This window comes from Leptonychotes weddellii, chromosome 13 (assembly GCF_054177405.1).
Source record: "Leptonychotes weddellii isolate Sample4059 chromosome 13, ASM5417740v2, whole genome shotgun sequence".
Lineage (NCBI taxonomy): Eukaryota > Metazoa > Chordata > Mammalia > Carnivora > Phocidae > Leptonychotes > Leptonychotes weddellii.
The window spans coordinates 33,211,297-33,224,854 of NC_138381.1; the positions used below are offsets into that span (position 1 = coordinate 33,211,297).

Sequence of the window (13,558 nt, forward strand, 5' to 3'; positions counted from 1 at the left end):
GAAAAGGTTTTTCATGTATTCATTCACTCATTTGCTTACTTGAGTTTGTTCTCTTAAATGGAGGAATGGCGTAGTTAGATCGGACTTTCAGGAGGGTTCTTTTTTTCAGTTGCTGGGAGTTAGGCAGGGCGAGAAAAGAGAGAGGCCTCCATGGGGTGTAGCCCCTGCAGGATGCCAGCCTCTCCAGGCTCACATCATGCTGATCTCCTAGACCCTACCCCTCCAGTCATACGAACCTCTTTTTGACCCTTCACACCTGTCAAGCCAGAGCTCCTCCACTGCTTCACCATCTATCACTGTCTTTCTTTAGGCCATCTTCTCAGAAGGGTCTTCCCTGCCCCTGCCCTCACTTTCTCACCCCTACTCCATCCTGTCTCTCCTCATAAACCTGTTTGGAGCTTCAGATTCTCAGCTTATTCATGTACTTGGTCACTGTCTGCACCCCATTAGAGTGTGGACTCCCTGAAGGCAATGACCTTGTCTGTCTAGCTCACTGCTATGTCCTGGGGTCTGGAATAGTGCCTGGAACATAGTAGGTGCTCAATAAAGCTGTGCTAAATAAACAAATTCACAGAGGAACAAATTAATGAGAAGATACTACAATAATCCAGGTAAGAAACAACAGGACCAGAGCTAGGTTGTCAGCTATCAGATTTCTAAATGTGGGGGAGGGGTGGCCAGAGGGGGAAAAAAAAAAGAGTCTAGGATAGCTCCAGGTTTGTAACATGGGAGACTCTACTGCTTATAGAAATGGAGAAATGAACAGATGATAAAGTATTTTTATTTTCTTCATGGGAGAAAAATAAAGTTCAGTTAGGGCTGGTTACATGTCATCTGCAGCTTCCAAGTAGCTCTGCCCAACATAGAGTGTCCCAGGCACCATTTTTGTCCCTCTGTACTATTACATTTAGTTGCTGGAGGAATCAGCTACTTGCTTGTCTTAGACTACAGTTTTAAAGTTCCTTGGACAGAGACAGAACTTCTCTATGTATTTTTAGCCCCAGCAAAGTATATGATATATAATAGGCCCCCATGAATGAACGTAACACAAGAAGAGAAGCAGGCAGAGAAGCAGGCAGCCATGGGTCTTGGCAAAAGCTCAAGGTCAAATATCAGCCACCAGCCTCAAAAGCTGCTGAACTCACTGGGTAAATCGGAACAGGCCACAAAGACTGAGAGAGGAGGTCTGGTAAGGAAACCCCAACACTGAAAGGGAGGTCAGAAAAGGATCCAGGGAAGGACCCTGAGGAGGAATGATCAGAGAGATATCCTGGAGCCATTCGTACACTTCGCCACCAGAAACATAGAAGCAACACACAAGAGTCATCTCATGAACACTAGCATCATTCTTTCAAAATGCTAACAAAACAGTGATGCCCAAGCTGATAAAGATGGCATACAAAAAGGAGAGGAAGAGAAGAGGTGGAGGGAGGATGAGGGGGAAGCCAATCTTACACTTAAGAATACTTTTGTACAAATCCTAAATAAGTTAGTAATAAACAGAATTTCAACAACATATTTTAAGAAGGAATACATCATCACCAAGTGGGTTATAGTCTAGGAACATGATGAGGATGGTTAAAAAAGTAAAGAAATGAATAAAATAACCAACTCAAAAGACTAGAAAAAGAATGATAAAGTAAACTGAAAGGAAGTTAAAGAAGAAAATTATAAAGATGAAAAATTGAAGAAGAAGGAACACCTCCAAACCCATTTTGAGGCTAGCATTACCCTGATGCCCAAACCAGATAAAGATGACAACACACACACACACACACACACACACACACACACACACACACACACACACATTACAGGCTAATATCCCCAGTGAACATTGCTGCAAAAATCCTCAACAAAATATTAGCAAAGCAAATTCAACAGTACATTAAAAAAATCATACACCATCATCAAGGGGGATTTATTCCAGCAATGCAAAGATGGTTTAACATCCACAAATCAATCAACATCATACATCACATTAACAAAGGATAAAAATCATATGATCATCTCAACAGGTAGAGAAAAAGCATGTGACAAAATTCAATATCCATTTATGGTGAAAACTCTCAAAAAGGTGGGTATAGAAGGAAATACCTCAACATAATAAAGGCCATATATGACAAACCCAAAGCTAACATCACACTCAATGGGTGAAAACTGAAAACTTTTCCTCTAAGGTCAGGAATAGACAAGGATGCCAACTCTCATCACTTTTAATCAATATAGTATTTGGAGTCCTAGCCACAGCAATTAGGCAAGTAAAAGAAATAAAAGGCATCCAAACTGGAAAATAAGAAGTAAAAGTATCACTGTTTGTAGATGACATGATACCATATAAAGCCCTCAAGACTCCACCAAAAAAAAAAAAGATTAGAACTAATAAGTGAATTCAGTAAAGTTACAGCATATAAAATTAGCAAATAGAAATTGGTTATGTTTCTATCTACTAATAATGAGCTATCAGAAAGAAAAATTAGGTAACAACCCCATTTACAATTGCATCCAAAAAAATACCTAGGATTAAATCTAACCATTGAGGTGAAAAACCTATGTTATAAAAACTATAAAACACTGATGAAAGAAATTGAAGATGACACAAATAAATGGAAAGATATACCATGCTACGGGACTGGAAGAATACTGTTCAAATGTCCCTACTACCCAAAGTAATCAACAAATTCAGTGCAATCTCCATCAAAATACCAATGGCATTTTCACCAAAGTTGAACGAAGAATCCTAAAATTTGTATGGAACCACAAAAGACCCCAGACAACCAAAGCAATCCTGAGAAAGAAAAGCAAAGCTGGAGCTATCATGCTCCCTGATTTCAAACTATACTACAAAGCTACAGTCATCAAAACAATGTGATATGGCACAAACACAGATACATAGATCAATAGAATACAATGGAAATAAACCCAAGCCTATGTGACCAATAAATCTCTGACAAAGGAGGCAAGAATATACAATGGAGAAAAGACAGGCTCCTCAATAAATGGTGATGGGAAAACTGGAGAGCTACATGCAAAAAAAAAAATGAAACTGGATCACCTTCTACTACCATACACAAAAATAAATTCAAAATGGAGTAAAAACTTGAATATAAGACCCGAAACCACAAAATTCTTAGAAGAAAACAGGCAAAATAAGTTATTTGACATCAACCTCAGCAGTATCTTTTTGGACCAGTCTCCTCAGGCAAGGTTAACAAAAGCAAACATAAACAAATGGAATTACATCAAACTAAAAAGCTTTTTGTACAGTGAAGGAAACCACCAACAAAGCAAAAAAAAAAAAAAAAAAAAAGGCAACCTACTGAATGGGAGAAGATATTTGCAAATCATACATCCAATAAGGGGTTAATATCCAAACTATATAAAGAACCTCCAAAACTTCCCGAACAACCCAATTAAAAAATGAGGAGAGGACTTAGACATTTTTCCAAAGAAAACATACAGATGGCCAGCAGACACATGAAAAATGCTCAACATCACGAATCATCAGGGAAACATATCAAAACCACAGTGAGATATCACCTTACACTGGTCAGGATCAGCTGTTATCAAAAAGACAAGAAATAACATGTGTTGGTGGGGATGTGGGAAAATGGGAACCCTTTTGCACTGTTGGTGGGAATGGAAATTGGTGCACTCTGGAAAACAGTACAGAGATTCCTCAAAAACTTAAAAATAAAACTACCATATGACCCAGCAATCCCACTTCTGGGTATTTCTCCAAAGAAAATGAAAACACCAATTCAAAAGAGGTATGTGCACCCCTATGTTTACTGCAGTTTTATTTATAATAGCCAAAATATGGAAGCAACCTGAGTGTCCACTGACAGATGAATGGATAAAGATGTGGTATATATACACAATGTAATATTACTCAACCATAAAACAGAATGAAATCTTGCCATTTGCAACAACATGGATGGACCGAGAGGTTATAATGCTAAATGAAATAAGTCCAATAGAGAAAGACAAATACCATATTATTTCACTTATATGTGGAACGTGAAAAACAAAACAAACCAACAAAACAGACACATCGATACAAGAAACAAGCTGTTACCAGAGTAGGGATGGGCTCAGAGGGCAGGGGAAACAGATGAAGGGGATGGGATTAAGAGGTACAAACTTCCAGTTATAAAATAAATAAGTCATGGAGATGTAATGTACAGCATAGGGAATATGGCCAATAATACTGTAATAACTTTGTACAGTGACAGATAATTAGACTTATCCTGGAATCATTTCATAATGTATAAAACTATTGAATCATTATGATGTACACCTAATAGGATATTGTATGTCAACTGTACCTCAATTTTAAAAACAAGTATTGAGGGGCACCTAGGTAGCTCAGTAGGTTGAGCGTCTGACTCTTGGTTTTGGCTTGGATTGTGATCTCAGGGTTGTGAGACTGAGGCCTGTGTCAGGCTCCAGGCCACATTCAGTGGGGAGTCTGCTTGAGATTCTCTTTCTCCCTCTGCCTCTCCTCCCTGCATTCTCTCTCTCTCGCTCTTTCAAAATAAATAAATCTTTAAAAATAAAAAGTATTGAGTTACAAACAGAAAAGCAGTGCAAATCATACCTAAGTCAAAATTATTACTTAAAAAGCCCCAACAAAATAGACAAACTACTTGTTTATCTAGAATTACAAACAAAAATTATGAACTATTAAAGGGAAAATACCTACTGAAACAGAGGAAATCAAAAACATTCATAGGAGATTATTTATACATCTCTTTGCTAATCCATTTAAAATCCAAAAGAAATTAATGATTTCCTAGTAAAATATAATTTAGCGAAATTGATCCCAGAAAAGGGTTACCAAAGATTTCCTCCTGCCCTCTGCATGCGCGTGCATGCACACACACACACACACACACACACACACACTCTCTCTCTCTCTCTTTCTCTCTCACTCCTCCTCCTCCTCACACAGGCCCACACAATTCCCTAGGGGAATTCTATCAAATCATCAGAGAGGAAACAAATTTCTAAATAATTTTATAAAGCAAGAATAAAACTGATACTTAAACATAAAAAGTATGGCATACACACACAAAAAGGAAAGTACAAGAACACTCATGGCAACACTGTTTGTCATGGCAATAATACCACAAACCAATCAACATCCATTACCAGAACAGCGGGTAAATAGTCATACATTCACCAGCAGTGAAAATGAATAAATGAGAATGCCACACAATAACATGGGTAGGTTTTTTGTTTTTTTAAGTAGGCTCCATGCCCAGCATGGAGCCCAGCACAGGGCTTGGGCTCATGACCCTGAGATCATGACCTGAGCTGAGATTAAGAGTTCGACACTTAACCAACTGAGCCACCCAGGTGCCCCGACATGGGTAGGTTTAAAAAAAAATAAGCAAATGAGAAAACTATAAAAGGGTACAAATGATATATATCCCTTTTATAAAAAGTTTGAGAGCAGACATAATTAAACAGTATGTTGTTTAGGGATACAGACTAGGAGGAAGGAGTTAAAATAGCTGGGCTTTGACCTCTTCACTCCTTTTACAGAGCAATGCCTCTGGAGAAAGAAAAAAGGCAAGTGACTCTTTCTCATCTTTTGTTAAGGATGCCAATAACCAGACCACCTAAGAAATAGCCTAATGATATTTGCTAAAATGAGAGCTCTTGTTTCTGGAATGCCCTTACCAGGATAGGACTGGCTAGGGATCGCCTGGCTGAGGATTACCTGTAGTAAATAAATGTAGATTTATGGGCTCGTGAGCCACGACTCTCTGAGCTATGTAGTAGAGATGTCTCATAATGGAATACTACTCACTGGGCAAGGGGACCTGTGATCCCCACTTGGAGACCTCGCCTCTTCTGGGCCAGAGAGCACACGTCTGATGCATGAAGACAAGACCTAAGACAGACCCTTCCCTGTTCCCTCTGCACCTCTATAGTCTGTATTCTTGAAATTATTAGCATAACTAGATTAGCACAGCTAGATAACAAGATGTCTGATTTGTCAACTGATTTGATAATCTGATCCTTTGTGTTAGCTCACAGAATAAGTGATTTTCAGGTAAATGTATAAAGAAAGGAACAGTGCTGGGGGTTAGTGGGATGACACCAGGGAGGGCTATGAAGGACACTTCTGAGTTCCTGGTAATGTCCTAATTCTTAAATTCATGAGGGTATCAGTCAGGATTCTCCAGAGAAACTGAATAAATAGGATATGCATGGAGATTTACTATAAAGAATTGTCTCTAATGATTGTGAAGGCTAACAAGACCCAAGATCTGCAGTCCAAAGGCCTGAGAACCAATGGGGTTAGGCTCAGGTGGAGTTCAAAGGTAGTGGGCAACCTCTGTCCCAGCTCATTACCATCAGGCAGAGAGAATTTGTTCTACTAAGGCCTTCAACAGACTGGATAAGGCCTGCCCACACTGCAAGGGCAATCTTCCTTACTCAGTCTCCCAACTCAAATCTTCATCTCATCCAGAAACCCCCTCACAGACACACTTAGAATAATTTTTGACCAATTATCTGAGCACCTTGTGGCCCAGTCAAGTTGACACCTAAAATTAACCATCACAACAGGTAAAGAATTTGTTTTATTATTCTTTAAGTAACACACAGATGCTGTATTTGTGAATGATGTGACCTTGATACTAAAGGTATGAAGCAAATGCAGTTGGATAAAAGGAAGATGGTGAATACAGAACAACTTTTGAAAAGGCCGACGTAAAGGGGAAGAGAGAGATGGGGAGGTAGCTTGAGAGTCAGGCAGGCTGAAGGGAAGGTACAGCCTGAAACAGGAAGTTTCCTGGGGTAGGTATCCAGGCCACTTAAAATTCTCTCCCAGTTGGCTCACTAATGGGAAATTCACCTGCATTATGCAGTCTTCTAATATACATTGACTACATAGAATCCAAACTTGTATTCATGTAACCCGCTGGTTGAGCAGAGAGCCTCAGAGATGGGAGTTCTGATCGGCGGGGAAGGGGCTAAGGTAAAAAGGTATCTATACTGGGAAAAAATCCACCTTCCACCTTCATGTACGTGAACTGTCTTTAGCTCCTTCCTTCTCCATCTAGTATTCTTACATTAACCTCTCATTTAGGAGCCGTAAGAATATACTCCTCCACCATCCATTGACTTCCCAATGTCACTTGCCAGTGATAATGAAACACAAAATGCAGAGCAGATAACTGGGGAAACTGAGGCTCAGCTGGAGAAGATGCCCAGAGCAGGGACACCAAGAGTTGGCCTGCTGGGTGGGGCTATGGGAAGCTTTAAGCTCTGATAATAAGTATCTCTGGTTCAGTTTCTTCTGATCCCTCCATAGAAAGATAATTCTGTTCTGTCCCTCAACTGTCACTTTTTATAAAAATGACTTATAGCAGATAGTGAATTACACATCAGTATCTCCACTTCTACCCAGTAAAATCACAATGGAGCCTCTTAACTGGAAAATATCCCTCCAAGGACTCTAGCCATGCACAAAAAATCTACGAATAAAGCTGTCCATCATAACAGCATTTCTAATTGCAAAAAGTTTGGAAATAATCCAAATCTGAAAAAAAAGGAGTTTGGCTATATGTATTATGGTACATGCATACAGAATATTGTGTTCCTAATAAAATTAAGTTCTTGAAGATTTAATGATAAAAAAATGGCTCCAACATATTTACCAATAAAGATTCAGTACACAACACTGTATATAGACAATTATCTCCATAGTTAAGAACATACACCTATATATACAAAAAAGGCTAGAAAAATGGACCACAATGTTAACCGTGGTTAGTAATAAATCATGGGTGATTTTTTTTCCTCTTACACTTATATATTCCTCAATAAGTACATGTCATTTTTATAAGCAGAAAAAGGAAAGATTAAAAATATATATCACTGTGAATAAGACTGATCAGTTAGGTCAGAAGTGGAATACTGGGGAAAATATATTAAAATTTATATTTGATAAGGATCTAGTATCCAGAATATATAAAGAATTCTTACAACTCAAGAGTAACAAAACCCAATTTAAAAATGGGCAAAGGATCTGAACAGACATTTCTCCACAAAAAAAAAAAAAAAAAAGAAAAATTGCCAATAGGCACATGGAAAGAGGCTCAACATCATTAGTCACTGGGGAAATGCAAATCATGACCAAAATGTGTACCACCTCACACCCACTGGGATGGCTATAATTTTTAAACAAGGACAATAATAAACGCTGAGGAAGATAAAGAGAAACTGGAACCCTCATTACACTGCTGGTAGGAAAATAAAAAGGTACAGCCTCTGTGGAAAATAGTCTGGCAGTCCCTCAAAGAGCTACACATCAAGTTACCATATGACCAGCAATTTTACTCTTAGATATATAACCAAGAGAATTGAAAGTATATGTCCAAACAGAAACTTGCACACAAATGTTCATAGCTGCATTATTCACAGCCGCCCCCAAAAACGGAAATAACCCAAAAGCCCATCCAGTGATGAAAAGATAAACAAAATGTTGTGTTATCAATGGAACATTAGCACAAAAAGGAACAAAGTAGATACATGCTTAAAACATGGATGAACCCTGAAAACATGTTAAGTGACAGATAGTCACAAAAGTCACATGTTGTACGGTCCCACTTATAGGAAATGTCTAGAAAAGGCAAATCCATAGCGAGATTAGATTAGTGTTTTGGGGGTATGTAGTATGCAGGGCAGGGAGAAATGGGAAGTGTCTGCTAACAGGTATGGGGTTTCTTTTTGGGATGATGAGTACATTCTGGACAACGTCCTCAAGGATAGCCTAGTTCACACCACTATGATGGGTAAGCATGTGTCTAAAGTAATAAGCTTTCCCATTTAGTCACACACCCAAGTGGAATCAGAGCTCCAGATTCTGCCCCCTTCTGGCCGTGGAAGGAAACTGGGACAGTGAGGATCAGCAATAAAGAATGTGATTTGCTACTCATAAAATGTGCTCTAACCTTCAGAGTCCAGACAAGAGTCACATCAGATAAGTAACTTTAATAAGGGGGCATTTGACTTAAAACTAACCCACAGGTAACAGTTTGAACTCAAGTGAACAAGGCCACAAAGCCATGATGTGTAACCCAATCAAGGCCACCTTCATGGATGTGCCATGGGTGTGATGTGCAGGGCTCCATGCTCACACTCTGCTCTGTGCTTGCTTTAATACTCTTTGGCCAGCTTGAAATTCTTATTAATTTTATCTTTAAATTTTGGGGGGTTTTTTTCATTTATTTTTTTTTAGAGAGAGTGAGAGCGAGCAAGCGAGGGGAGGAGCAGAGAGAGAGGGACAAGTAAACTCCATACTGAGTGCAGAGCCCAACATGGGGCTTGATCTCATGACCCTGAGATCACAACCTGAGCCAAAATCAAGAGTAGGACGCCTATCTGACTGAGCCACCCAGGTGCCCCTAAACTTATGTTTTATAAGTGCAGTCCAATGGGACAATGGAGCATGTGCATGAGTAGGGGAAGTAGATGCAATATGCATATGTGCCAATCCTTGCACACATTAGAAGAGAGGGCTGATGGATGCACAGTAGACGGGAGTTTGGTAAGAATCAAAATGAGTACAAGGTAAGTGTGTTCCCTTGTAACTAAGCAGAGGCATGGACAGCCCTGGAGCCCAAGAGGCCTTCCATGCAAACCAAAACTGGCTTTGAATGCACAGAGATGGCAGCCCAAGGGTCCTAGCATATCCTTTCTTACCTGGGTTACTCTGCTGTACTAGTCAACCATTTATGCTGAAATGACATAGAAAAGCTGGAAAGGTAAGGCAGCCCACAGTTCCTTTTCCTTTCAGCCCTCCCTTACTCATCAGTCAATTGAAGGTAGAGTGTTAACAGAATGAACATATAGCAAGAAGTGAAGTAACAATAGAGTCCATCTTGTATGGTGTTTCCACTGTTCTGGCAGGGACAAAATACATAGGCCTGTAGGAGCTAGGAACTGGAAATGGCATAGGATTCTGCGTAGAAGTTAAATGCTCTTATATTTGCACTTTAAACTGACATTACATAAAGTAAAAATGCACGGTAAAATCTAGGCTAGTATTTTAAAATTTTAATTATTTCCTTACAATGGCATTAAACAGCAAATAAAACACCGAGGCAACAGAGACCGCAAAGGAAAGGGAGAAGCTGTGTGGTATCTTGAACAGTAAGCAAGCGACCAAGTGTCTCCTCCAGCAGGGGTTCTCGCCTTTGAGTGAACACCAGGAGCGCCTGGAGGCTTGCAGCTTGCAGCACGCAAACTGCTGTGCCCACTCTCAGAGTTTCTGATTCAGGAGGTCTGGGGAGGGGGGGCCCAGCACCCACGTTTTGTAAACTCCCAGGAGTTGTGGACGCTGCTACCCCACACTCAGAACCACCCGTCTCGATTGTGTTCACCTCAGCCTCTGACAAGCTACACGATGCCATCAAGAAAGTACCTGCTGTTACCTCGTAAATGTTCAGTTGCTCCACCAAGTCCAGGTCGGTCCCTTTTTTGTTCAAGTGCCGCTGGGACACGGCCGCAATGCCCAGTTCTTCCAGGCAGTCCACCACATCGTAGAAGCTGTCTTGGTCTGGCAATCCCGACAGAGTCTGAAGAAAGAACAGGACACGAACACGTTTTAGGGAACTGTCTCAAGGATCTCAAAGCGTTTTTTTGCAGGGTAGCCGGTGGCCAGGATTATAACTATATGGGACAAACCAAGACAGATGACCAGATCATTGGAGAAAAACTTCTTTAGTGTGGTAAGCAGAATGCACCCCAAGAGCCCACCCCTGGTATAGAGGTTGTGTATAATCCCTTCCCCTTGAGTCTAAGCAGGACACTCCCATCATTGAATTACATTACATGGGAAAGGTGAAGGGATTTTACAGATATTCAAGACCCAAATCAGCTGATTTTGAGTTAATCACAGGGAAGATTATCCTTGGTGGGCCAGACCTAATCAGGTGGGCCATTTAAAAGCAGGTTTAGGCATTTCCAGAGCTCAGAGACTAGGAGAGAGATTATCCTGCACCCAAAGAAGCAGCAAGCCACCATGAGTTCTCCAGCTGCAAGGAAATGAGCTCTGCCAACAAACACAAAAGCTTGGAAGAGGATCCCAAGCCTCAGACCAGATTCCAGTCCTCAATGACACCTTGACTACTGCTTTGTGACCTCTGAGCAGAGGACCCAGCTAGGCAGTGCCTGGAGCCTGTCCCATGGAAACTGTGTTGTTTTAAGCTGCTAAATTTGTGGTAATTTGTTACATGGCAATAGAAAACTAACATGCTCAGTGATTAGAAACTCCTGTTAGGATCAATCTACCAAACAGCTGAAGTTATAACAATGTAATGATTCTTTTTTCTTTCAATTTGGTAGGCCTTCCCCTGGGTCTATGAAATTTAGGAAAATGTGAGAAATTTCAAAGCAGCAACCAAGAGACAAAAAGATAACCCAAGGGGTGAGAAAAGCTGACTTCTCTTTGAATTCTGTGTCTCTTAAAAGAAGGTTGATCTCTCAGACAGGCCTTCTGCTCAGAACCGGAGGGACCCTCGAGGTGATTTACTGCAAGCCCTTATCTCCTGAGTTGGGAAGATGAGGCCTGGGGAGCGAAGGGGTTTGCCTGAGGGAACGAGAAGTTCCTGCAGACCTGGGGCAGAAGCCTCGCCTCTCACACACTCATGCTTTTGCACAAATTATTCTGGCCTGGAATTCCAAACACAGGTCTTTACTCCCTATTTCATTGCCTTTGTACTTCCAAAAGCCCTACATATAGATTTCAAAATTATTCTGAACTCGGAAAAGACCAACACTGTCTTAAGAACATTCACAGCACCAACTTTTCCAACGCTTCTATTTGGGGGCTATTAATAATTGGAAAGAATGTCTATTCATAACCCAAATAATGGCTTTTTCCTTTCAATGCTGAACAAAGAGGACACAACTTACTGCTATTGAGATCAGAAAGGAGTGAAAAATAACAGGGATGGGATAACTTAATTATTCAGGGGCCACCAGCAAGGACCCAGAACAGGAGGCTGTGAACCAGTCAGACTCCGTAATAAACAGGTGCTCACCCCTAAGGGGCCAAGCACAAAAGAACATGCCAGAGCCTGCAGGTGCCAGGTAAAGCAGCATCTCTACATTAGCAGACAACAGTCCCCTGAGTGGTCCCTGGCTCCTGACCGAAGCCAACAAGTATGCAGCCTTTCAAAGAATCTTATCATCAGAACAATCCATCTTCTGGTTTTAGTGAAAATCCTTGAACCTGTTAAAAGATGAGGAAAAGAAAACCGGACTCCAAAGCCAGGGCAGGGCTGGTGAATGGAGGTGCCCTGATTGGGGCCTCTGCCAAATTCTCCATTTGAGGAGCCTAGGTGAGTTGACATTTAGTGTTGGATTTAAAACTTCCTACTCAACTGTGTGGGGGCCACGATGGGCCATAGAGGGGCCTCCTCACCTCTTCTTTCCCTTCGCTTTTTCTTTCCTCTTTTCCCTGCTGAGAGTCAACTGCAGTTCTTACCGCAGTTTCCAGGGGGTTAAATTCCAGGACCTAATTCCCATTGCCTTAGCAAGCCCAACCATGATGAGCAGGGGGGAGTTTCTATTAATTAAACAATCAGGTTCAAAGAACTGAACAGACTCAGGGAGACTTGCTCAATAATAGGTCCAAAAGCGAGGGTATTAAGAGGTCATCTGTCATTTCCACCATGAAAATTTGGGCTGGAGCCAATCCCACGTACACCCCCTTCCATGTGTAGCTGCAGGGGAGATGGCCTTTGCCACCAACAAATACAGGTGCTCTTCTCCAGTTGCAGGGGAAGAGGACTCTCCATCCTAGAAACACATTCACCTATTTTCAGCTGATTCTCTAACATGCTCAGCTAATTGTGCCATGCCCCCACCACTCCCTGGGTCCTGTCCTCCCATTTCTACCCTGACACCTCACGGCTAAACTGCCTCCTCCTGACAAAGGTGGCAGCTACCGCCGAGAAGCCTGTGAGGCAAACACCTCCTGATGCCTTCACTTCCAGATGACACTCATGACCCGCCCCCCCTTCCTGCTTTCTCTCAGACCTCGTCTTGCCAGGACTGGTGACACGTCAATCTTCACAAGCATCTCTCCCAGGGAGAAATTTCTGTCCTAAAAGACATTTTCTTTCCCTCTCCTGGGTTCTCACTGATTGCATCAAATCTTTCTTATAGGATGCAACCAGTGTGGCAAATGCCTGCACACAAATTTTCAGAGCAACATTATTTGTGAAATCCAAAAGCTGTAAAAACCCATCTCCTTCAATGGGAGGATCCACTGTGGTGTAGCTATGTGACAGAATATGACGCAGCAGCAGAAAGGAACACTATTAATACCCTCAGTAACAGATCAGCCTCAAAGGCATTATGCTGAGAGAAGCCAGCCTCAAGGGGTCACCTCTATCCTGTATGGTTCTATTTGACACTGATGAAATGACAAAACTATAGTGCTAGAGAATGGTTGTCAGGGGTAGGAAGAGGGAATCAGGAGATCACTATAAATGGCTAACATGAGGGAGATTTGGGGGAAGATGGGAAT

The 13,558-nt window shown here is 41.3% G+C and overlaps 1 protein-coding gene across 1 annotated transcript in view; it reads right to left on the reverse strand.

The window, feature by feature from the left end:
• The window catches only part of FHOD3 (formin homology 2 domain containing 3), a 415,022-nt gene that overhangs the window by 144,821 nt on the left and 256,643 nt on the right, over window positions 1-13,558 (reverse strand). Inside the window, exon 9 of the mRNA XM_081802533.1 lies at window positions 10,455-10,598. Within this exon, the coding sequence (XP_081658659.1) occupies window positions 10,455-10,598 (144 nt within the window). The remainder of the gene's footprint in view (window positions 1-10,454; window positions 10,599-13,558) is intronic.